Here is a 27,860-nt window from a genome sequence, read left to right on the forward strand (position 1 = left end):
TTAAACTGGTATTTGACCGATTCTTTTCCCTCCGTCCAGTGAATAAAGCTGACTTGAATCGGTTGAACGTGAAGATTTTCTTGAGAATTTTAAGAATTCGCAGGAAGTTTTGCACTCTGATCATCGTGACAGTTTCTTATTCATGTTGTCCCTGAAAAGAAAACTTTCTGCGACGACTCTAGATGGCGCTAGTTGTTAATCTATGAGTTCGGACAAACTTCTGAAATAGTTCGAGGCGGTTCCTGGGTTTCAACCCTCCGCAGCCAATGAAAAACGAAGTTACTGCACTTCACCCAGGGCGGGGGGGGGGGGGGGATCCAGTTAACTTCACACGATAGGGTGGCTAAACACTAGTTTCGAAAAACGGGCGATTTGTTTCTCCGCTCCGGCAGCAAAGCTATCGACAAATTTTTTGAGGAAGTTGAAATTGTTTGACTTGGGAGTACCTTGTTACTGCTTCTCTCCCGTGTAGAACAGAAAATACAGTTCAGTTATTTTAAACTGTGCTTCCGTAAAGAACAGAATATTCTTTATTATTTATAAAAATTCAAATAGTCATTGATAACTGATATTATCCATTCTGATTCTTCGAGTTTTGTTTTTTAAGAATTTATCATGAGATAAAGAACTTTTGATAAGTACATCTTTTAGTAGATTCTTTAAAACATTTACAAGGAAGCTAGAATTTATTAATAACTGTGCAGTTTAAAATCTGATGTAGTTCACATTTACGTTTGAGATTTCCATTTGATGTGAGTTTCTGAGTACAAATTTTGCAGATATAATGAGGCGTGTGTCTGTGATTCAAGAAACTCCTTCGTTAACGAAACCTATACCTACTAAGCCAAAACATGGATTTTCCATTGATGAATTAGTAGGCACGAAAGAGAAGACTCCTTCTTCTAGTACTGAAGGAATTCGGATGTGTAGTCCTATTCCAAATGTGCTGAGGACCGATACGCAAGTTCCAAATTTATCGTATATACCTTATGGAAGAGCTGTAGACTTATACGACTCCACGTCCAGCATATTTGACAGCTACTTATCGCCTGCTTTTCCCGGCCTTAATCCACACGAGGACGGCATGGACTGTTTGCCTCTCAGACGCTCGCGTTTTTCTCTTATTGGGAATCGCGAACCTGTTGCTCAACCCCAAATACAAACCCCACTACCTTATTTAATTGGAAGAGAACCTCAGCATGTCTACCCCTGGCTACTAAATCGAAATATAAGGTTTTTTCCTCACAGACTGCAAGGTAAGAAATCTCTTAACATCATTTTTTTTTCTATTTTTTCTCATATTTTTCAACTAGCTGTTGTTAGAGACTAGAATCATAATTCGTTTTCAATAATCCATATAATTTTTTGACCTTAAATTCTAAATTTCTTACAATAGTTATGCCTTAGATTTTTTTTTTTTTTAAAATTTATGTAACTTATTCCATGACAGTCAAGTTACAAACACTGATGCAGTTAATTTAAAGAAACGCATCGTTTATAATATCGAAAGTAAATGTTTGATGCTGTCTTTAATTCAGATAATATTTATAAGTGTATTATAAGTGTTAAAAAACCGTTCATTAAACTGTTATTTAAAAAAATTAATTATACATTTTATTTAAAAAATAATTAAATTAAATTATTTTTAAATAATTAAATTAAATGTAATTATTTAATTGTACAGTTTATTTTAAAATAATTAAATTAAATGTAAATTTTAAAAAAAATAAAACTGTGCAATTAATTTATACGTACTGCATTTCAACTACCCATTTTTTTAGTGATTAATGATCCAAGGAGTTTATCTTGCATCAAAAAAATCTGCATCATTTGCCTTTCAATACATTTTGAAAGGCAAATGATGCAGATTTTTTTTCCCCTGCAATTTTGGATAAAAAAAAATACCATTTCCTTTCTCTCTTGAAATGCAGTGCGTCTTTTGCTTGAAATCAGCATGACATAAAAGCTTACTTTGATAATTACTATTTTTATTATTTGATATAACGTACTGAAGGACTTCAAATATCAGATTTATGTTTAGTAGTGCTTTTTGGCCCTTTTTTACTTAAATAGCAAATATTAAAAAATACCCTACTTAGCGAATGCAGTATTAATTAAACTACATCATATTTTGTGCAGTACAAATGTTTTCTGGTATTTTCCTATTAACTGTATTCTTACTACAAAGAGTTCTGTATAGTTTCTGAAATTTGAATTTAGCGAGACTACTTTTTTATTTAATAAACAGCAATTCCGTCCGCTTACCACAACCCGATATCTAGATAGCAGCGAGATTCTAAAGTTAAAAACGAAGAAAAGAATTCGATTGTTAAGTATACATTTAACCTTCTAAACCAGTAGTTCTCAAAATGTAGGTCTTCTAACATGGAAATATTCTTTAAACGTGACATTTTAATTCTGAAAAAAACATAAAATTAAACCAAACCATTTTACAGCTTTAAAACTGTAAAAAAATAATAGTCATTGTAAAAATTTTTAAACGATGAGGATGGACTGGCCACTCATGGTATATTTCTTTGACATAAAATAAGGTTAAAATCTTCTACTAAAATATCACAAAGTAAATCTAAAACCAAAAAAGTTGCGTACTGTTGCTTTCATATGCAATAATATCCTAAATAAGAAATCATATTAAAAAATGTTGCATTGCTGACAACATTGATTTTATCTTCTTTTATTTCAGAAAAATAAAAAGGGGTTTTAAAAACTCAGACTGTGGTATGAATGAACTGAGAGGGTAGTTGTGTCCAGAGCAGTTCAGTTAGAGTAAAATTACTAAATTGTTTCTCTGGGAGGGAATTGGGAAAGTGAATGGAATGTGCTGAATCGTCACTAAGCCTTCTAATATAATTTAACCGGCCATATGAAGATGTTGAACTGCTGGGAAGTCAAGAAAATGTTTTTCAGTATTTTTTCTTGGACTGTAGACTGTTGCTTAAATAAAAAAATTGCATTAGAAAACATAGCTTATAATGAAAACTAGTCAGCTTTAGTGTTTTAATACAATAAAAAGCAAAAATACTGTATATGTGCATATATGTAACATTTGCAATGCATATATTACCATATATATAAAATCAACGAAAGATAAATATGTTACTTAATTATTGAAATCAGTCACTAATAATCAACATGCTTAGCAAGCACATCTGAAACGTACAAAAAACAGCTGTACCTCCCCTTACAAAAAAATTTTATCAAACTGAATTTTTCAGTTTGTTAATTTATTTTATTTGAAACTTTAGCCGAAAGCTTTGGAAACCCGACAGTAAGGGAATCGAATCGGCAATTGGTAGCTTCGAAAAATTGACTGTCAGAGTTATAAACCGATAATATGGTAACGCTAGATTGTCGTAAATACAGAAACTTAGTACAGAGTCGTAGGATCATTTAACTTGTCCTGAGACTAGTGATGAAGTAAAATATGAAACAGTTCCAAATTCATTTTTAAGTAAGTTGTCCATTTTTGGGGCACTGATGATTATTCACTATTCACAACAAAATGTTATTTTTATTCAAACTTATTTCAGATGATACTTTTCAAATAACAGGGTCATTAATAAGTAATATCTATTAAAATTAAAGTCCTTCCATTGCTGTTGTACGTAGCGGATGAGCTTCAATTCCTGAAATCAAAACGATAAAATTAATTAATGCTGTTATGCTGATAATAATGATGAATAGGAAAGACGTATAGTTATTGGTGGAGTAATTATTATGTTGCAAAAGCTACAGTCAACACTAAACTGTAGTTATATTCATATATTATCTGCTTACATGTACATAAAACTACTACTCGGAAAATACGTCTCAACGTGCTACTGTGCTAGCATCCAATGCCTTTCACATTTACTAGAAAATAAAATAAATTTATGTGGATAAAAATTTACAGAATGGATTTTGAAAAGGAAACTAACATTGATTTAATCTTTAATTTATTTGTAATGGATGCGGCAACATGTTTTAAATTTCTGCTTTATTTTTACAAAAAAGAAAATCTTCAGCATTTTGTGGTCAGTTCGAATCTTTTTCAAGTAAAATTGTTATTCATGTGATAAATTTCTCCTTACAGTAATTTTTATTAGACTATTGCTCTTAAAAATTGATGTAAAATATATGATGACTACGATGTAGAATTACGATATGCAATATCACTTACGATGTACAATGTCAATTACGATGCACGATGTCATTTACGATTATGATGTACGATCTCAATTACTAATAAAATTAGTAAGTTCTTAAGCAATGCTTGAAAACCATTTTTGCTTGCTGATTTCAAACGAGCGAACTGAACACGCGTTCTCCCTATATATTCCTCATCATCAAGAACTCTCGTTCAAATCTAAGATAGATCTTTGGGAAGTAACCAAAGTGTGTGTTGCCTGAAATAAAGTAATCTAATTGAATCAGAAATATGTTTTACGGGAAAAACTTTTCAAATGTTAAATTTTATCTTAACAATTCGTTGAAAAAAGTATCATTGAAATTCTCTCAAGTAAATCTAAATAACTTCACAGTTGCTGATCAGCACCAAATATAAGCATACTATTGCAAGTACTTTTTAAAAATCTCCTCTTCATAGGTACAGAAAGAAAATTACATTTGTTAAACAGAATAACAATTTTAATATAAAGCAGGACAGTACAATACGTATATTATTATGAAATTTTTAACATAAAATAATGCATCAATGCTCATATAAACTTTTTTTTTTTAAATGTCAAACATAGGTAAAAAATAGAAATAACCTTTTTCTTTAAATCCTTGATGTCTCAAACTGCTTTATTTTTTTTGTAAAAGAGTTTGTAATTTTTTATTATATTTCTTTATGCATGAGAAACATCTCATATTAAACTTACAAAAATGATATAAGTTCCCCCCCTTTTGTTTAAATTTAAAATTGAGGCTTAAAAGCCCCGTTGGGAAATATAGGATTAATTACAGAAACAAAATTCAGAAATTGAAAAATTACCATTAATATTGGTTCGTTCTAACCAAGTAAACAGTAAAAACGGTTTCAGAAATTCAAGAGTAAATCGAGAAGATATGAAAATACAGAAAAATTTATTACAGACTTCCCTTTTAGTTTCAATAATGTAAATATCATAGAAGATGATATATCAGTCATAAAAGAGGTTACATAGTACTACAGATATAGGAATCGTTTTTCGTATTTTCAAATCAGAAAATTAAGCTTGCTGTCAATTTATTTAAGCGTTTTTAAGTTCTTCGCTTATTTAAATAATGAAAAAAATAGAACAATGGACTAGGGTATATAATTTTAAGAAGCATATATTAATTGAAAGAAAGTTGCATGGAAATTTAATTAGCTTACCAAAAAAAAAAAAAAAAATAGTTCTAAACTAGTAAGGATGTACACATATTTAATATATATACATACATTTCATTCAATAACGTTTTACATATATTTAATTTAAAAACACATCATCGTATATCAATATAACATTTTATCACATATCAATTGGCAAATATGTAGCTCATATACATTAATAGAAAAGTAATGTATTTAAAAAAGCGTTAATTAAAACTTTTTAATATGTAATGGCTGTGTATTGTTTTTTATTTATACACTGATAATTTTCCCTGTAAATAAATGTACAGAAATTAATATAAAATTACTTTAACTTTTTAATACATTCCATTTACCAGGTGTGCATGTAAAAGTCTAGGGAGAATAACAGAAAATTATTGTAATTTTTAAAAAATTCAAAAGGAGATGTAGTAACTACAACAGGAAGGACTTAAGCTAATAATTTGAAACGTGGAACGAATTATAATATTATAGTTATGTTTCTATGTCTATCTATCTACCTATCTAATATATATGTTTAGTTCGATACTTACTGTCTCGTGTTCTTTCATTTTCTTCGGCCAGGGCTATTGTGATGGAGAATATTTTAATAACACTAATCATCTTTTTATTACTTTACGCTACGAAATTATTAAGGCTATTATCAACGAATGATTATAAAACAGCAACCCAGTTAATAGGAAAATGTAAATGATTATCCTATCACTGACACTGATTCACAGGGCGTTATAGCTGTTTTTTGTAATCACTGTAGATTTTCCTATCTATCCATTAAGGGCACAGATTGTTATAATCAGTGCTATTTGCAAATATGGAAATGAGGCAAACAACACGACAGAATATGAAGAAGGAGGTTTATGTATATATATATATATATATATATATGTCTATATTCCCCAGTTCATGAGCCATTTTGAACGGAAATTCATAAAAGGTTTGTGAAATTTTGAGAATTATTATCACCCCTCAAATAGCAAGATAATTATTTCTTAAGTTTATGGCAGGAATTGCCGAATCTATTGGTCAGTTAGCTCTCTTATCTACGACAGCGTTACCCTGGGTGCTTGGATACATCGATATTACACTCACAAGAAAGGGGAAAGGACGTACACAAACAAGCAAGCTTTACGCGGATTTCGAACCTACAGCCTGGAGTTCGGAGAAGCACTCAGTCCGTGAACCATTAGACTGTCCAGGGCGACATCATAAAGATCCATTCTGGGGAACCTACAGCTGTTAGTTACAGTCTTTTTACATACAAGTGCACGTATAATAGTAAAAAGAAAGTTACAGTTCCAATGGTTTAACTAACCCTCATATTTATCGTGGTACCTTCAGCATTATTATCTAAATACGTCTTTGCAAGAACAATAAAGTTATAAAGCATTTTTATTTGTTCTTGTCCAAGCTGCAGTAATTTAGAAAAGTTCACATATATCAAAAGAATTTTTAAGCGTTGTGAATGGCTTATTTCTTTCCAGAAACGAAATTTATGTTTAAGTGTATATGTATTCTTATTTTGACTTAAATTACGTCTGAGGCAGGAAAGATATAAAAAAAGTGATTAATTATCTAAGTAAACCCACAAATTATATCGTAATACAGTAAGATTCCTGCACGTTAGGGAACCTAGGGTTCTTTCTGCTTATTTGCATTTGGTTTGCATATTGAAGGGCATTATCTGACAGGTAAGTAAATTGGATTTCTCTTTGTCTTGAAGCTCTCTTCTAGCAATGCTTCAATGAATTCTATACGCTCTTTTGTTTGAACAAAACTAATTCCTTTTTCAAAAGTAATTGTCATTCAAGTCCTTTCTTTGAAAGATAATGAAATATGACATGTAATGATAAAATAATTTTAGATATTATTTTCAAACATCCTTTATCATTAAATTTAAAAGTCGGCGAATGATAAAGTATTTTTCAAACATTTTGGAATCTTAATCAGGTTACCTTAGACCCTTTAACTTAGAAATCTGTAAACAGAGGTTATGTAAGATTTATTTAGTTAAAAGTGCTCTTTGAATATTTATTTACTACTGTCTATGATGAGTGGATTTTTGCAAGATTAAACCAATGTTTTACTTTAATTTTGGCTCTAGTAACTGGTATCACGCTACTACGCAGTGCATTTTCTTTTTTCTTTCACCCTAAAATTTTCTACCAGGTAAAGGGTAAAGAAGTCTATATTTTAGTTTACCTGGAAGTCACCGTTGAGGAAACTAAATATTTCATTTAGTGATAGTAGTCTCAGTTTTGTTATTTACTAAGCTAGGATTTCATCAGCGAAGTGATAATAAAAACATTTTGTTTTGTTTATAAAATGAACTTACATTAAGAATGATAGACTATGTTGCTGTAATTAACATTGAAAAAATTCCTGATCTTTGACAATTGACAATTACATTCCTCGACACGAAACAGAAATTTAGTTATATTCAATGCTAAACAACTGCATTAGTAGCTGTAATAAGGAAATAAGCCCTACTTGATTAACAAAAATAATAAAAAGTGAATAGTTATTTATACATTTTAACTACGTTTTACCCATCATTTCCATGGCGACTTTGATAATAACTTGCCAGTAAATATTTGCCTTGCTGTTGCAACAACTTGTAACTACACAGGCATGATCAATATATTAATCACGAGAGAATCATAAATACGATCCGCTTCCTTCTAATGAATTTTCTTTTTTCCTTCCTATGATCTATTTTCACATATTGATGTTTCACTTTCTCAATAGGCTTTCGACTGCTTACGAAATGCTTTCAGTGCTTACGAATGATGTACAGTTTTCATTATAGGGAAATTAGGGTGTAAGGATTATGTTAATTTTATTAACAGTTAAATTTTGAGTTAAACTTCCTTTCCTACCGCTTCTTAATTTCAACTTACCACTTCCGGCCAGAACGTAGTTTTAGAATCACGTCTGAATGCTAATGAGGATGTGCGATATTTAATCGTGAAGTTATACTGTCTTATACTGTCTTGAGATATAACAGATATTCTGGCTGCACGCGTCCGCCTTCTTAGGCTACTCTCTCGTAAGCTATTATTACGCTCGGCCGTACTTTAGGCCCTTGATAGCTTTGCAGTCAGTTAGCGTTAAGGGGCCAACTTTGTTAGAATTTTGATAGCTTCGGCTATATCTCTTTAGTTAAGATTAGTTTAGTTTAATTCTTAGTGTCTTAAGATAAAGCCCAAGTGTCGGCTTTATTGTACAACTCCAAGACGGAGTTCTGTTAAATCTTATTTGAATAATAAAGTGTCTTTTAGCCCTTTCCAAGTTTATTCACTGTCTAATTCACTCAAGCGATTATTCGTTTACTGGTTAAGATTCTTTACTTTTAACTGTAACTTAGAATTACACAGTGGGGAATCCTACAAGGGTACTTTTTATTAGCAGCAGATCGATTAGCAGTGTACCGCAATGTTAAAAAACAGACGAATAATTTCTGTTTCCATGGTCTGAAAGATAAGAGACACATAAGTATGAAGATGTGAGTCTGAATTGAATCAAATAAATAAGATTAAATGCATGATTAAGAGAGGACAACTTTATTGTACATGGTTACAACTGCGAGGCAGGTATTTATTGGGTAGTTATCTGCAACGAAAGTGCAAATATGCCGTTATTTGGTAAGTTACTTGCAGAAATTATGGGTCTCATTTTACACGTAAGTATAAATTAGCACAATTAATCTTTCAAGATTGCATTAAGTTGCAAATGCCATTTGCAACAACAGCCCTTAAAGGTAGGAAATTCTTCATACTTGGCAGCAAGTTACTGACCCCAGTATGACATCAAATTTCGAAGTCTGCTTACAACTTAAATACTTTCAGTTGAGCTTGAGAAATGTTAATTACAAATTTATTCATAATAAGTTGTACTGACTGACACAGGTAAGTATCTGGACATACAGTAGTAGTAAACTTGGTGTAACTTCAGCGAATGCCGTTATTACGTTTCTTGTATTTTAGCTTAAACCCACTGCAGTGGGCATGCCACAGCAAGCTATTCTACTTCTTTTCTTAATGCATTTTATAGTCGTGTATGTAAAGGAAAAGAGATGTTGCATATTAAATCGCTAAACGGACAGCTGTTATCGAAACATGTTTGCTCTTGAGTGTTTATGCGGAAAACCCTCTGTTCATGTTTTATATTATTAAAAAACTTTCTTTTCAAAAAAAAAAAAAAAAAAAAAAAAATGTCCACAGAAATTCTTAATTTCCGTTTTTGTACTTCTGAACTGGAACACCAAATTCACACAAATAATGAAATCTGATATTACCCAAGTGTATTATATCTAATATTATTTAAGTGTGAGTACTTTTGACCTTATTTTGATAGCTAAAAGATAGGCAATTTTTCAACTTTAAGCTTAGTACTTAAAAAGATCGGCAACTTTAAAGTAAACTGCTTATGGCCTTATGATTATGAAGAACGCGAAACATGGTAGCTTTGCCCAGGTTCTATTCCCTTTAACTGAATGGGTTTCTGCTTAAGGTTTTCCTCTTCCATACCTAAATAGGCCCAGTTTCCTTAAACGTCCATCACAAGGCCCTCCGTACTATAGGCAGGTATAGCAATCTACCGTTTCTAAAACGTGATTTTTACCAAACTGCACAAACTTCGTTAATGAGATTCTGGTTCAGTTTCTCATATTGTTTCGCATTTCGTTATGTAATATCTCATAAGCCGCAAAAAATTATTTTCAGTGACATTCACTGCTACCAAAGTCAATCCACCGCAGCCATAAGCAAAATCATAGAGATCTTTATTGTTATTAAAGTCCAATAATTTAACAACAAAATCAAATTTCTATCACTTCTTTTATTTTAAATTAATATTGCATTCATTTCATTTACCCTTTGAGATCTACTTTTACTGTGACCAATTAGTAATCAAAAGACTAAATGTTTAAGTCGACTTTTAGATTTTTGTCATTAGTTAAAAGTAAAAGTGGAATGAGTGGGTGCTACCTAAAGAAGGGAAAATGAGTAGTGACTATAAAATAAAGTAATTTATTACATATTCTTTTTATTTTCACGGGAAGGATAGCATATTGCTTACGCATTCTTATCTTCAGAAATCCAGCAGTATTACTTCATCCATTAAGGCTTTATCGACATATCTTGCGGAGAGAAACATTTATATTCTTAGTTCACTTTTCCTTGAAATATCTTGAAGATTTTTATGCCGCAAGGAAACGAGTAGAAACAATTTATGCCTCAATGATAAGATGATGTTTTCCCCCCATTACAGGTGCGGACGCTCCAGCATTCCTTTTTCACCCTTTCCGCAAGCCAAAACGGATCCGCACGGCTTTTTCACCATCACAGCTTTTACAACTTGAACACGCATTTGAGAAAAACCATTACGTAGTTGGAAGTGAAAGGAGGCAACTGGCTCAGAATCTTAATCTTACAGAAACGCAGGTATGCTATATATTATATATCTATATATATATACTTTTTATTCCTCCCTTTTTCTCATCTTTTCTACAGACTTTTGCAAAAAAATGGCATTGCCATTACCTCTGGCCTTGAATAGATGTAAAGAAATTCTAGCCGACTTTGGTCAGGTTCGTTAAAACCCTTTTACATTCCTTTCATATAAAAAGATAATACCTTGCAATAACCTAAGGAATTTATTATGTACCTCTAATGCACGATGGAATTTTAAATGGAATTTTGAGAAGGAATTAAACATTATGAGATGTAATGATAGGTGAGCAACAGATAAACTAAGGTATGTTTATTATTATTATTAAGTTAAGATGCTTTACTGGAGATATTCTGATAGATATTGGCTTAGATAGACGAAAAATTATAAAAAGCGCATAAATGGATCAGCATCTTATATAAAAATTAGATATACATCATGTTACGCATCATCTGGGTTTCCTTTCCACAAAATTTAATAGTATTTTTGATTAAAATGATTCTGAATTTGTTCTGTATTTGAATTTAAATTTTAAAATCTTTTCGAATGTTACTTAGGATTCTGAAAACCTAATTCTGGCCATGAAAATCCTTTTTTTTTTTTTTCTTTATTTTGCTTAAAATGTTTTTATTGATTTTGTACGTTTCGGAACGGAGCAAGGAAAACAGTTTTTAAATTAAAGATATCGTTTAATTTGGGTTTAGATATCTTAAAAAATTTCTTAAACCAACATTTCTCCTATCAGATATACAAGCCATGCATTATTATTATTATTTTAATTCTCCACTTCTCTATACTAGAATGCGCCTATGAAAAACACAAGTAAAAATCGGAGAGTTAAACGATCGCGATTATTTCAAAAATTACTAGTAAACAGTGTTTACGAGCTTATTAGTAAAATTTCATTTGAACAGTATCATAACTTGAAAGATTATCTAGCAGTTTTGGATGACTGATATGAGCTAGTATTTTTTCTACTCATAACGTAATTCAGCTATACGTCTTTTCAGACTTTTAGATGAATTTTTGCAATTTTCTATGGTCTTTATCACTAGCATCGCATTAGCACCATCTGATTTTGACTATTTTTTCAGGATAAAACTGGAATTATACTCAATAGATACTGTAACCTCGTGTATCCACTGTGACTAAATTAAACTGGTCGCAGATTTGTCGCAGGACTTTTTTTTAACCCCAATCGGCTGGCACTTAGCCGACTTAGGCTTGGCCACTACTAAGGCCAGAAGTGGTGGTCAATTTATTGTGGAAGCACCTAACAGGTGGCCACTGTTACCTCCTATGAATGATTTGACAACTACAGCTGTGCCTTCTCCGGGATTCGAACCCCGGCCCGGTACCGCATTAGGCTTCCCTAACTACTATACTGTCTAGGCGGCTTTCGCAGGAAAATGAATGATATTTTCGTTTTCCTCCTGCTCTACGATAATCATAGGAAAAGCTAATTTCATCCTGAAATATATTTCCTTAGTTGGCTTAACTTCTTTCCCGATCTCAGCGAATTTCTTCAATAGAGCTACTGCGGTCTGTAAGAGGCATTTTCCGTATCATCTTCATCTGACTTGTCATAAACTTTTTATTTCTTTTTGCTCTCGACTTCCTACTGACTTGCTACTTGTCAACTTTTCTTTTTTCTTTTCAATTTTCCCTGGGTTTATAGCTCGAATAAAGCTACTTGAAGCTTTCTCTTTTAAATAGTAGCTGAGGCACTTTTCCCAGTAAAGCTTAGTTTCTTTTCTTTAACCTCAAAATGATTTGGCGTTATTAAACGAATAACAATAATAAATAACTAAATGTTTCTAATTTTATATATTTACTCTAAATAGCTATTAAGTCACAAACATAAGTAAGTTAAGTATTAGTACTCTTTTAATCTGATTTTCCCAACCTGTATCCCCTTTCAAAAAAGAAAAAAGAAAAAGAAAAAAAATTAAAAGGGGGGGAAAAAAAGTGATTGCATAGCTTAAATTTCACTAGCTATCAAAAGCGCAGAAATGAAACGAAGTATGAGACATAATTTCAGCTGCTATCCAAAGCAAATTCAACAAATTTCAGCAACTAAATCCGAAACAAAGATATGAAACGAAGTATGAGACATATAGGAACAATTTTTGCTAAGAATATCGCGTAGTTCATTGGATTCAGTCACAGTGGATACATGAGGTTGCAGTATCTATTGAGTATAATTCCAGTTTAATCCGAAACGAAGGATAGGCACGAGGCGAAAGCAAATAAAAAGAAGTCAAAGCCTAATACATACAATTATATTTAAATCCTGCTTTTTTTTTTTTTCCATTTAAGCCATCTAGGGTCTCCTTCATAATTCATAATTCTATTTTACAAGAAATTCTTCCAAATAGTAATACAATTCGGACCATTAGCTATGTAAGAATCCTCATATTGTGCAAGTTAACCCTAAATAGCAGCATAGATGATACGAAAGCATTAAAAATGCGTAACATGGGCTTGTTGATATCGGTAATAAACATTCTGCACAAATTTACTATGATTTCAATTTCAAAAACGGAATTATTCATCAGGCTGTTTAAGTAATTACATCAGAAGTCTGTTTATACCTACCAAATGGGGCGGAGCAATTTTGTGTTGCACGTTTCTTCGAATAACGCATGCTCAGGTTTGTTTTCGTAGAAAATACACACATATTCAACCATAATGTTCAGAATAATGAGGGAAAATTTCAGAATTTTCATATTCCCCCTTTTTGCATAAATTATATGAAAACAATATGCATCTTTAATCTTAAAAAAGAAAAAAAGTTAAAATTTTATTACAAGATACAGACAAGAGACAACTGTTTACAGTTCTCCAACCATCTTGACCGGTAAAAAAAGCGCCATGCTTCGTAAAATAGCGAAATTTCACTTGGGATGAACAGCAATTTTTTTTGACAATTTATTTAAATATTTAATGCTTCACTTTCGGGTAATTTCATTCATTTACACTAGAACAATTTAGTACATAGAAGATTTTAAATGGCATAATTCATCAATGAAAGTAAGTACCTAAATATCATTCTCCGTGCAGAGTAATGTCCTCTTCAGTGCAAAGTACATCCCAGTAAATTTCACAGTCCATTATTTTTGTATACAAATTACGGCGATCGCTTGTCTATATCATAAAATACGTATTTACATTTTAAAAAAATGAAAAAGTTTATTTTAGAAAAATTGGAAACGAGTTGTTTGGGATTTAACGGTTCAGTTTGATTTTATGTTGTCGTTTTGGCTGAGCGAAATTCTGTTAAGCAAGCTTGTACTATACAATAAATAAAATTTATATTTCATAAATTTTGTACAATGAGATGGTGGTTTTTTTATGTGTCTAAAAGCACCCTCTCATTCTTATTGTTTCTAGAACTAAACCTACGCAGTGTGAGTGAGAACTTTTCCCCATAAGCTTTTTTCTGTGTGGCCATATTTCCGCGTGGGCTTTTTTCCTGAGATCATTATTCCTGTGGGCTTTTTTCCTAGAATCACTAATAAAAATGCAAAGAAGAAAAGTCAAATTTACATTTATTTTCTATCTGAAATCTAAACTTTGGCAACTACAAGATACTTTTGTTGGTTATACTTTTTAATTCAAGTATATTGACAGCTAAATATATTAATATTTGAGACTGATATTTATTTCAAATAATTATAGTATTCTTAACTAATCTTTAAATAACTTATTTTAATTTAAACTAAAAACAAGCAAATTATGAAGCATTTTTTAAGTTCGCAGAGAAAATAAGTGGTACAAAATTTGAGAATAATTATCAACAACCTAGTCTCTTTCTCTCATAAATTATATTTTTTCCGACACATGAATTAAAATACATATGACTGCATAATACATATATAAAGAATTATAAATTTTCTATGTAAATACAAAACTTATTTATATAATGTCCGTGCACTGGAAAAAAATTACTAGAAATTATCTTCAACCCGGATTTTAGATGCTCATCGATCAGTCAATCGTGTTCTTTCCTTACTTTGTTGATGTCATCTATCTTTTTCCATTAAAAAGTGATCTTAATTTTTTCTAATTTTTTTGTTTACCATTTTAGTTTTAAGTTTTTTTTATTAAAGTGTTATTTGATCGTTATTGTCTGTTAGGTAATCTTTAAAAACTAATTGCTATATGTAGTTTTATTACACATAATATAAAAATATATAATTATTATATTACTTTCCAAACAATATGAAACATGCTTTGGTAACAGAATTATTGCTTTTATAACAAAATGTGAACAGATTCGCTAAAATTTCATCATATCAAAAGTGGTCACGAATAAAATATAGACTAGCTACACTTACTTAGCTTCGAATGAATGACTGGCTGGTTTATCCTAAAAGTCTTTCTATTTTATTTGATTTAAGTGATGGATATGTTTCTAGGGAAATGGAAAATATAAAAAAATAAGTTAGTGTAAAAAATATAAAATATTTGAGATCAAGTTCATCAAATGCTGAGGGCTCAAAAAATGTTTTTCAGGACGTATTGTATTATTAGAAGCACTTTTGATGTGTCATTTTTAACCCAAATAGGCGTTAGTCCAGAGGGGCTATTAGTCTCGAAGCGACATTTTGCGTCGAATCTCTATAAACGGCTGTATCGCTTTTCATATTGTTGCCACCAAATATTATCGCCCTGTACTACATTTAAAGAAACTAAATAATGAAGAATCTACATGAATGTGTGCATGTTTCTCGCATTATGAAAAAACAACGGTACTTAGAGTCATCAGATTTCGAATAACATAGTCCTCCACCCGAACATGGGCACCTTGACTCTCGAATTTGGAATTTGTTTTATTGTCTATTTCATATCTTTTAAAACTTTGAAACTGTTGATTAAAAAACTCAACAGTTTCAAAGAGAGAAGTGGCAACACTGTAGTTAAAAAAACATCCAGTATCTCCAGCGCGCGAGATTGTTTATCAGAAATTTTAAAGATATGCTGTTTTTAAATATTTTTAGCCCAGTGTGGCGATATCCCAAATGCTCTCGAAACATGTATGTGTCTGTAAATAAAAAAAAAAAAAAAAAAAAAAACCGCCCGTTTGAGCGTAATATAAAATTTGAAAGCTTCAGAACTTTTTTATTTCCTTTTTTTGTTTTTTAGCTAGAGTTATTGGAATTAATTTAATATGTAGAATCTGTTAAAATTGTCTTTGATATCTCTATTTATTTTAAATAAAAAAGTTGTGTCCTCAAAAAGGGCGAATTTCTTAAGACATTATTAAAATTATGAAATTCAAAGGCAAAAAACTTCGTGAAAATTTTATTATGCAAGTGGTGACGTGTTTAAGTATTTTATGCTCTAGATAATTAAGTAATCACAGTTCCAGTATTTAATATTTTCTCAATGGTTAAATGTTTCATATGTAAGTAAACGAAGAACTGATCGTATTTAAAAGAACTGTGACATCTAAGAATTTTAATATTTTATAAAGAAGAATTGAATATCGGATTCCTGGAAAGTTCAATTTTTATTTCTTACTTATTGGGATAAATTAAGCTATCATTTGATGTCCGTAAAAAATGGAAACTTTTAAAAAAGTTGTAAAAAGCGCGGTTTTATTTTGATGATATTTTAAAATATATATTACATTTGAGTAAATAACATATATCTTAGATTTTATATATATACACAAATTAATATAAGAATTATTAGGTCATACGTCAAAAGAAAAGTTCAGCGAAAAGGCAGAACTATTTTTCTTAAAATTTTATGTCTTGATTTTCTTCTTTCAAAATCATCAATTATACCTCCATAGTTCAAAGTTTGCGGATAGTAAATCAGAATTAATGGCTTCAACTACAGCCTTCTTTGATGGTGGTTTAGCCTTTCCTGAAATGTTGATGCTCGTAGATAGCTTTTAATTTTTTGTAGGATTGAAAAGTAGTCGTGGGTCTACTAAGCGTGAGGGGGGGCAGAAAAACAAATTCCACTTTTTAGTAGATGGCAGCAAACATGGCGGAGGATGAAAAATGATAGTTTTGTTGAATCTGAAGCTTAGTGAGATGGTAATTTCGAAAGTTTCAGTTCCACCCTCTGAATCAAAATTCTGATGTAAACGGATGAAGCTTTCTTACAAAATTACTTTGACTTTATGAACTAATTCTTTCTTAATAGTTTTTCATAAAGCAGGATTTTGCAAAATTAAGTATCATTATAAATCCTAGTTTTCTACTGATATGTTCTTGTCATGGCGGTGGAACGCAACCAGAGTATCTGTTTGCAATAAGTTGGGAAAATGCGAAAAAATTAAATTTTTTTTTAATATTTAATTTTTATTTTTAAAAGGTGAATTCGTATATGCGAGATTTTTTTAAAGCGAGATTTCGTGAAGTGAAATATAATAATATTTGTGATATTTCACTAATAAAAATGTCGTTACCCCTTTTTTAATTTAGTGGTCGGGCACTTGCTTCTTAAACATTCAAATGGCGGAATGCATCTATCATTTTGCCTTCTCATAACCCAGAATATTACCCAAGATGCGACACAAGTGGCAACCGATATTACACTCACGAAGAGGGAAGAGGGGAGCACACACCTAAGCCTTATACACGAATTAGCAAAGCCATCTTATTTTGCCAAGTTAATATTTTCCCACAAAATGAAATAACAACACTTAAAAATCTTTCGGATATTAAAAAAAAATTTTTTTTAGTCACACTTTATCTCTTTAAGAAGATGCACTTCCGAAAGATAAAATGAAGTATATATTATATATCTCTATATTTAACAAATACCGCCCTAAAAATCATCTGTTATTTTATACTGTTTACTGTTAATCTGCCTACCTCTGGCCGATGAGAATCATCCTAATTTAAATGCTATTAAACCTGAATCATAAATAAAAATATGAAAATATTTGAAACCTCAATTTTTGTTTTTATATAAATGCATTTTTCATATTTCCTTGTTTATACATGTCTAAATTTGGCGAACTTTCCGCCAAAGAGAGCATAATTATTCACAATTACTCAGCTTCTAAGAATGCCTTAGAAACTTTTCAAAATTTTTTAAAGCGCAAATGAGGTTTTTAAGAGACTTATCACGATCTCAAAGATGTAATCTATTGCCATGTTCTTTTTTAAATGGTATCAGATTATCATGGTAGATTATTTAACGACTTCGTATATCTTCTGAAACGAATATTCAAGTCTATTTAACATGCTCATTTGCATTTCTAGTTGTATTTTATTACTCGCGCATTTGTTTTTTATCGTCTATTAAGGTAGGAAGCTATTTGATTACTCACGCTGATTTAATCTTTTCTTTGCATTCACATCTCTTTTCTCATCTTCAGTCCATGTTTTTGCTTTGGAAACTCTTTTACTTCCGCTATAATGGCAGATGTATTTAAGGAACCATATGAGAAACTACGTGTCATTTTTGTAATTAATTCCGGGTAATTTCACCACGATATTAAAATTACTTTTATTAACTTTCATCGAATTACAAAAGAACATTTGTTGAAACAAGCTGGCTCTTTTTTCTATATAATCAAATACGTTGTAGAGACTTTAAGGTATTTTGGAGCAGGAGAAAGGAAAAATGAGCAATGCTCTTGCTAAGACTCGAACCTGGACCTCTCGAATACGCTTCGAGTGTGCTAACCATTACACCACGAAGGCATGCTTGAAGGAGGGAGAAAACACCCCTTTTTAAAGTGCGACTGGGAATTAGGGGACTCAGTCGTGGTGAAGAAGCATCATTCACCACCTTTTTTAGTTCCGGCGCCACTGTAAAGACATTAGGTAATTTTGAAACAGGAGACGTGAAAAATTAGCAATGCCCTGGCTGGGACTCGAACCTGAACCTCTCGAATACGCTCCGAGTGGGCTAACCGTTATTCCACGAAGACATGCTTAAAGGAGGGAGAAAATACGAATAAGGCTGAGCACCAACGTTTAATATTTGTCTTTGTATGCAGAACGTCAAATCATATCCTAAAGCAATCTCCTAATATATTTTACTGTCAACCTCTTCAAGCAAACGTTGATCGTTTATTCAATTCTTTTAGTTTATAAAATTCTACAGGAAGGCAAAAAAGTTGCCATATTATAGGTAACAATGATTGTGCTTTTTTTGTTGCAAGTGAGCAAACATTGTATGTAACAATTCCATTCGTTCTCTTATGTTCAATTCATAAACCTCCAGGCATAAGACGAACCAATGATTTGTTAATGCAATTATATTCACTTGCAAAAATAATACATCATTATTACCCGATGTACGGTGACCTTTTTTTTTTTTATCTCCTTGTATATTTTATGATTGTTTAAATGGCAAGTATGTAAAAGATATTTAAACATTAAATGAACTTGCTCCACTCTATTACTCATCTGACAACGTTTACGGAAGAGTATGATTGATGATGCCTGACCTAAACTCTAATATCTGATTTCAAATTACTCTTACCATATCTTCCCCTACGCACAAATTTTTTCCTTTATTCAAACTTGAACAAATTTATTACAACTTCTGTAGTGTGAAACTGAACCAACAATTCAACCTGATGGTACGCAGAATTATCATAATTTTTTGCTTACCTGTGCGGATTTACAACGAAAACGACTGACATATCGTGAAATAATTATTTACAAGATAAGGCATTTTGCCTTGGTCGCTAATATTCGAATTACATACACGAAGATCCAAAATTGTAAAACTAAACCCTGAGCGGCTGCACATTCGCTAAATTCATGATATATTTATAACAAAATTATTAATTAATTATTAATTGCTCGCAAATACTGCAGGAAATAATGCTAAGTCAGATACTGAGGAGACGTGGCGAAAATTACGTTTAAAATTAACCTTCCAAATTTAAACTACTCCTGCTGTTTTTAAATTTGCATAACTTTACGATCTGAACAAATATTGTGACAAGAGATAAAAAGGACAGGATAGAGTTTAATTCAGATCTTAGTAAAATCATAACATTGCTGAAACAGTACCAAGAGTTCTCGAAGGTGTCGGCATTTACCCCTTGGGGGTCGATGAAATTTTATAGTGGTTCAGAGATAATAAAGGGTCGATTGGAGTTCGATGGTCGATTTTATCCCGGTAGTTGATTATCACAAGCAAGATACCATTTACTAGAAAAACTAGTTGTTTATAGATATAAAGCTATATCATATAGAAAGGACAAAATCATACACAATTTGCTTAAGACAGATTATTAATTTACAGAAGTAACGCTGACTCCTCAAGGGTAGCTTTTGCAGAATGTTATAGACATTTTTAATACAGTTATAAGGTATTTCTCCCACCTTCTTAGCATGCCTTCTTGGTGTAATGACCAGTTCAAGAAGCCCGTGGTTCAAGTCCCGGGAAGGTCATTGCTCATTTTTCATGTCTTCTGCTTCGAAATATAATTACAATTGAAAAAAAAAAAAAAAAAAAAAAAATAACAATTAAAAAAATCTAATAGATTACTTTCCTCAAAACTTTTGTTCCTGTTATTAGGCTGGTATTTACCTTCAAGTTATTTATATGCAAGTATTTGTATTATGATTATGTTCTAGGCTGTCTGTTATGGACAAAAAAAAAAAAAAAAAAAAAAAAAAAAAAATGTAAGGATGTAAATGCAAGAAAAGGGTTGGAAAAATCCATCCTATAAAAAGTTTCTTTTTCAAATTCTTAAATTACTCGTGCATATTTGTGCAGCAGCTAATGCAACTGTTCTTTCTATTCCTTTTCAAGTCCCAGAATTCCATGCTCAAAGGAACAGCAAAAGATGAATTACCATTCTCAAAATCTGGATCTAGAAAGAATACAGTTAAAATTTTTATTTTATTTTCTTTTTTCGGTATGTTTAAAGTAAGCAGTGTTGAACAAATGAGCATTTCAGCTTTATCGACCCATAAATTCCGAAGCTATGCAAAAGAGAGCTCAAAACATACCCATATGTAATCAGCCTCGATTCTTTCATAAATAAATCGTGGCTAGATAGAAGTTCTTTGACAATGATGCATCGTCGATAGTGTTAGTGCAGCAGTGGCAAACAGTAATGACAGTATTAGGCAGTTATTCTTGGTGTTAACCACTCCGTTAGATGATGAGTAATAAAATCAGACATTTATTACTCAGCGCCTGGATTACGGGTGCGTTAGCATCTTCTTGTGTCAATTTTGACCATTTAGGCCGGCTGAAATGATGGATCGAGCATCGTGCATGGTTAACTGAATGGTAAGGTATCGTCTTCTATGATGAATTATTGTCAAAATAATGGTCACATATATGTCCGTCGTCGATGGAGTGAAAGACACCGAGGAGACTATATGCGTTCCCGGCATACTATCCAACAGTGTATTTATAAAGGATGCTATTGGATGTAACAGCAGATCATCTCTAGTATTAATTCAAACCACCCCAACGAGTGTTCGATTAATCATTGACATTTTACGACTGGTCGCTCCTTGTGGTAATTTCCCAACAGAAGAATGCTTCTCCTCTTACTGAAGCAATAATGCGAGTCTTCAAAATTAGGATTGTCCTTCTTCTTCCTTTGGCTTATCTCCCATCGGAAATGTGATGGGTTACGATAGTCCTCCAGCAAATATTGGTAAAATTTTGATGCAGGTTAATGCAGCTTGAATGGCTGTTGTGCAATACACCATTAAAACTTAATTCATTACCTGTGCATGTAAGAGCAAAAAGTACAAACCAGAGATAATCACACAGAATACTAAACTGTATCGGATTACATAATGCGATGCATTGCTTTGAAATGCTGTTCATTTGCTTTATATTACCTCATTTGTTTTATGCGGCTACAAAAAGTGAAAGATGTAGCTACATTCATTTAAGTCTTAATGAAGCCTTAAATTGCTTTTGACTGTCAGAAATTCCTCCTTGAATAAAATTTTTAGCCATGAGAAATTATCTGAAATTGCCTTGTGGTGGATATCAGCCACTTAGAAGGCTTTTATCATATATGGAAATCGGAAACGAAGATCATTAATCAAGCTTCATTTGCTTTTCAATAAATTAATATAAATTTACCATACATAATGAAAATATGAAAAAAAGAATTCCAGATGTTCTTAATTTAATATGAAAATTAAGGTTAAGCTTTTAAATTAACATACGTTTAAATTAATCTAATTTGAAAGTTATCGGTCGAATGATGTTTAGCATACGAATATTTTGTGCTGTATGTTTTTTAGTTAATTACTATTAATAAGTTGTCTATGCCGGATTTTCAGTCAATTAAATTACATCGTGTGTATTTATTACCATATGCGTTGCAGCTCCCATTCATGCAATCTTATTACAATTAATTCAAGAATAACTTGTAGAATGACTCACATATTAAAGTACTGAGATATGGATGATAAGTCTGGAAACGTAGGAGTGTTTTGAACGTAGGTCACGTTTTCTTTCCTTTCCTTTTTTATTGTTAACTGTGCAAGAAAGAATTCCCCCCCTCCAAGTATTCGTAGCTTTTGTTTCCGGCTTAATATAAAGTAAAATGTATTAACCTTGTGGAATAATGAAAGCAGATCATATCGATTAATAAAACCGTTCAGATATAATGTAATAATTTATTTTTTAAATTATATACAGGGAAGATGAAATTTTCTACCTGTGTTGAGTGAATCGAAAGGTTATTCAGTTTTCAGTAGGCAACTCGTTTGCTGTGCATGAATTATTTCAATATCAATTTCTTTTCAAAACCTGCCTATTTCCTTTTCAAAGTGCAAAGGAAAGTCCTACCTAAATAATGCTTAAGTTAAGCATTAATGGCAAAGTAATGCAGAGCTTAAAATCTGGCTGTTGCGCGCGTTTGCGATATAAGTGAGATTGTATCGAGAAATTGCGCAAACGGTATTTGCGCAATAATCGGTACTTTCGCAAAATGTTGATTTTGCACAAGTACATTTTAAAACACATTATATATAGGCAAATCATTGTTTATTTTTACAGATTCTTGGTTTGCATTGATACTTTTATGCTTCTTATAAGTAGAATAAATTGTATGAGGGTAATTATTATTTCTACAAATGCCATTTACATGAAAATATACATTAATTGATGAAATGTGAGAAAAATAAGAAAACTGGTATACCTCATCTTAAGACAACTAAAATTTATGAGAATATCTTACTATAAAGTGTATATTAACTATTTCTGCTCTATAGCTTTATTTTGACTATGCAGCTTCATTTTCTTTCATTGGACGCTTTAAGCTGCATTATTATTACCTTTTTAGTTGTTATTAATAACATTATTTCAATTTTATAGGCATATTTTACAATTACATTTTCTTGGAAGAATATTCCTTTCGATTCGTTGCGTAGACTTGTGATGGTTTATTTATACTTCTTTTCTGAAGTATTCACTTATTATTTTTATCTATCAGCCTCTCTTATCTACTTATCTCTCTACGTGAATACGTATAACACATGTGTACATATATATACACTTGCACACCTGAAGACCCCTTTAAAACAAACAAGCAGCAAACAGCATTTTAAGGCTTGTAGCATTCTCCGTGTTTTTTTTTTTTCTCCTTGAAACTAGTTTGGATCATTTTTCTTAATGTTTCTGACTCATTAAGTAATCAGGCGGATAAAATCCGTGAAACTTACTCACAGCTTGTCTCAGATCCGACATTAGACCACTATGAGTTGACTTAATGTGCGTTTTCTAGAATTTTTTTACCTACTTGTTAAAAGCTCTGTGGCTTCTCAATCGACAGTTGAATGATATAACGACTAAGCTATTCTAACTGTTAATCACTCATCTTCAGGTTTTTATCTTATTTTATGATTATAACATCCTTGCACTTTCGCATTCTAATTATGGAAGGAGATTTCTGAATGATGTGGAGGATAAGTAGGCTAAACTCTTCGAGAATTCAGCTTTAGTCGCAGTTTCGCAGCACTTAATACAAATCCATTACAATAATAATCCAGTTTCTCTTAGAAAGCCCTCCACGAATGCGTCCTTTTTCTTTTAAGCAGACAATACTTAAAAAATGATCATAAGAAAATAATGTAATCTAAAGTTATAAGGATTTTACGTTAATTAATCAATTATTTTATTATTATTTTTACCTTTAGAACGATTCACCACAACTCACGCTGATGATGGTAAATCTGTACACATATAAATAGAAATTTTTTGTTCTTCTACTTCTATTTCTTCTGACAAAGCAGAAAATGGACTTTGAGTTACCTGGTAAAGCGGGTTAAGAACGTTACTTATCAACTATTATTTACCTCATTTATTTAGTTATCATTATTATACAATATTTTAGTGTATTTGTAAAAATTTTACTACCAAAATTTGAGCGTGAAAGTCCGCTATTAGCCAAATCACACCACGCGACCTCACTTACATTAATTTCCCATTCGTCGGCCTCCAACGTCTGAATTCAATCCTAAAAATGAATTTTCAGGATTATTTCTCCATTTACGCAAAGTATGAAAGTAAAATTTCAATATAAAATGAATTTATTTAAATGACTCAAATACTTACAGTTAAATTTCTACAAAATTTTGCCTTGAAGATTAATTTAATCCCAATTTCGGAAACTTTCCCATTAACTGGTTCACATTACGTGACCAAGAAATCGCAAGTTTCAACATTCTGCATATCTAAAAGACTGTGTAGATAGTGTATATATGAATTAGAGACTGAATTTTAAGAGCGCAGTGATCGAATCACTCCCAGATAAGAGGTTTGTGAATTTAGGAACTTAGCTTTGAAGTCTTGACTTTGCCAAAATAACAGCATCGCCTCCGCGTGTAATGTGCGATTGCAGCGCAATTAAAAAAATTACCGTGATTGGCCTTACCTTAGGGCAATAAACTAAATCCACTAGTAAAAACTCACAGTAGTTGAAGCTAGCAGTAAATTGATGATCTGTGATCTGTATCACTTCTACTTGGCCCACAAGCGGCAGAGTGGTAAAAGCTCCTGAATACTGGTAGTTCAGTCCAGGTTAACAACCCCGGCAAACGGTATTTTCGTTTGCCGGGGTTGTTAACCTGCATGGTATTTTGCATGGGTATTTTCGTTGTTCTCCTTATGTATAATGAGGATACGAACCAGTTTTCCCTGAAAAAGTCCTCCACGGGGCATTTCCTCCTTTGCCGTGTAGTGCCTAATGGCGAAGCACATAATAAATAATAAAAATAATATTATTTCTACTTTCGTCAGCTCTTACCAGAATGTACAGGGTGCGGCAGCTTTCATAGCGTAATCTGACTCGCGTAGTACAATGACGTACTACATGAATGCGAGCCAGCTCCTGCCGCATTCGTGTACTAATCAGCTGTCATTTCGAGTGTGACAGTGATATGGATCGATGGAGTGCACAACATCGTGCCTTTGCTGTTGAAAGTTATTTCAAGAATAACTACTCTGTTATTGCTACCCAGCGTCTATTTCGACAACATTTCACAAGTTTTCTGAACACGTTTTGTCACCATTCCTGAGTTGAAGGATCGCATCAGAACTGCCGTCGGCAGTGTCCCAGGGAATACGTTACGCCGAGTTATGGCAAAGCTTCCAATGGCGCCTAGATGAATGTGTTGTGCAGAGGGGTCATCATTTGACAGGCATCATATTCAAAAAGTAATCCTCACAATGGACAATGACTTACACATTAGTAAATGGCATACCTTTAACTATTAATTGACATAAGAAAGGTAATAAATAAATTACAGTTACTGCCTTATGTTGTGTTTATAATATCCTACTATGAACGCTGCCGCACCCTGTATATGGGCTAACCTATATACAAAAGCAGAGTTTAGGAAGCGATGTTATTTTATATTTAGGCAGTGACACTGACTTTGGTGATATTGCTCGCCCAGTTCTTAAAACTTGTGTGGTCGGTTTAGCCGTTTGTTAGCCGCTTTGCTCGCATTGTTTAAATCCTGAGCCAAAGTTTAATAGGACTGTGCTTTGTAAATTAGGTTAAATGCGGCAAACAGTGGTGAGTTATTTCGTAAAGTACGAATTGTGTGTGCATTTGTTAAATTGACGTTTTAATTAAAAGGTTTATTTAAAACTTTCCTCTGAGTTAGATATGTTTCAGTAAGACAGTCGCCTGACAATCAGTATGGAACTAGAATTTAGTGTTGCGAGTCATTGATTTCCATAATATATTCATTTACCCGTATTAAAGTAAAACTTTATATATACTTGCAAATAGAATTTATTCTGCATTCATTTTCTACGGAAGTTACTTCACGTATTAGTCGAACAACAATGTTCTTGATTTGAAACAAGAATTTCTTGCATGTAAGCAGTCGCTAATTTCTTTTGACCTATTTTATGTTATATGCTTGTATTTTAGATCATATGTAACAGAAACAGAATTTTATAAATAGATTTTCACACTGTTTTTAAATTATTAAACGTTTTAGTTTCTATTATTTAGGAAGGATTCTGAGAGTAGTTTTGCTAAAACCCACTTTACTTGCAAAGTAGGTTGAAAGTGCAATCAAGTGCGCTCAACCAAGATTACCGTTATTTCCTCTCGTATTTTTCCTCTAGCTTTTTAGCACCAGATTCGTAAAACTTTTAAAATATTCGGGTAGTTTTTTCCTTTCTCGTTGCACTTAGAGAACGAGCCGCTAAATTTTAAAAGGCGTTCGTCGACGTATTGATCGTTTTCGTGTTACTAACAAAGAAAAACCTTCGCGAAGGTCACGATGAACCTTTTCCTTCTAAATGCTCAATTTTATGTCAGCCTAATACAAGAACCAACTAATCACAGCGAAATAAACACGAACTGATACTCAGTCTATGATTGCGCTGACTCAGCTGCACATTCACCTTCTTTAATTATTTATGAATGGTTTGATTTCTAATAAATAATAGAGACAACATTAACAATGGGCGAGATTCAAGTTACAGGGGGGAAGTAGAAGTGAAGATACTTTGCTAGCTATTGTAATGTTAATATCGCTATGTATTCTTATTGTAATGTAGGTTTCTTTTAAAGATATAGTTTTGCGATTCATGTTTACTTTCACTCGTTGTGCTCTTACTGTAACCGAGGCCTACGGAAATTAAATTATTCAGATGATTTTCCCCTCTCGATTTTCAGACGATAAAATTATTAAAAAAAAAGGGGGGGAATATGTGAGGAAATACGGTATTCTCAACATGTTGAGCCATTTAAAAATAAAAATTACTTTTTGGATGTTTTATTTTAAAGTTTAATTGTTGATCTGTGATTAGTTTTACATTTGTTTCTACTAATTTTTCTTATGTATGTAATCTATTAATTTTTCTCGTGTATGTAATCCTTTAATTTTTCTCATGTATGTAATACGAATTTGAATTGAAGCCAAGTTTTTTGTGAAAACGAAGAACTTTTAATTTTCTGCAGGTTAAAGTGTGGTTCCAGAATAGAAGGACAAAGCATAAACGCCAGAAACAAGAGGATGACTCAAACTGCGATACGAAAAGCAAGGATTACTATCCTTCCAATGAGCAGTCATCGTCATCAGATGAAGATTGTGGTTCGCCAATTCGAGAGAAAGAACCTATATGGAAACCTCTCGAATCTAATTTAAAAAATTCTTTCTCGTCTTCAGTGCCATCTTATATGCTTAAATGCGGTACATCATAAAGACTGGTCATTATATAATGTACGCAATGCCAAATCCCCGATGCAATCAATGATCTCATTCGTTGTTTAATACAATGCATGGTACTGTAAATAAATAAATATATATATGTTTGTTTCACTGTTGAATGTATAAATGCTTTAGCATTGTACAAATATTTTCAATAAATAATTTTGTATAAATTTTTGTTACAATTTAAGCAGCGAATTGTTCCGTAATTTAAAATGAGCAAGTTCGGTTTCGTTTCGTTTATTTAATTACAACTATACACACTAAGGCTATCTGCCTAAAGGAGGGATGCCTTTCTAAGGGTAACTGGTTCCTCTCCACGTTATACATGGCGAGTGCTTTAGTTTAGTTTATCCCTAAGGGAGGAATGCCTTCGTGGAAGACTTTCTAAGGGACACTGGATCCTA

The 27,860-nt window shown here is 32.0% G+C and overlaps 1 protein-coding gene across 1 annotated transcript; it reads left to right on the forward strand.

Moving 5' to 3' along the window:
- The first annotated feature begins 366 nt into the window (after nucleotides 1-366).
- Nucleotides 367-27,632, forward strand: LOC118191225 (homeobox protein EMX1-like). Its single transcript, XM_035362025.2, has 3 exons — nucleotides 367-1,256; nucleotides 10,625-10,797; nucleotides 27,204-27,632. Exons 1-3 carry the CDS (start codon nucleotides 785-787, stop codon nucleotides 27,444-27,446), a joined length of 888 nt encoding a protein of 295 aa, XP_035217916.1. The 5' UTR covers nucleotides 367-784; the 3' UTR covers nucleotides 27,447-27,632.
- The last annotated feature ends 228 nt before the right edge of the window (nucleotides 27,633-27,860 follow it).

Source organism: Stegodyphus dumicola, chromosome X2, assembly GCF_044657685.1.
Source record: "Stegodyphus dumicola isolate Sdum_Otavi_A_Nest chromosome X2, ASM4465768v1".
In the NCBI taxonomy this organism is placed as follows: domain Eukaryota; kingdom Metazoa; phylum Arthropoda; class Arachnida; order Araneae; family Eresidae; genus Stegodyphus; species Stegodyphus dumicola.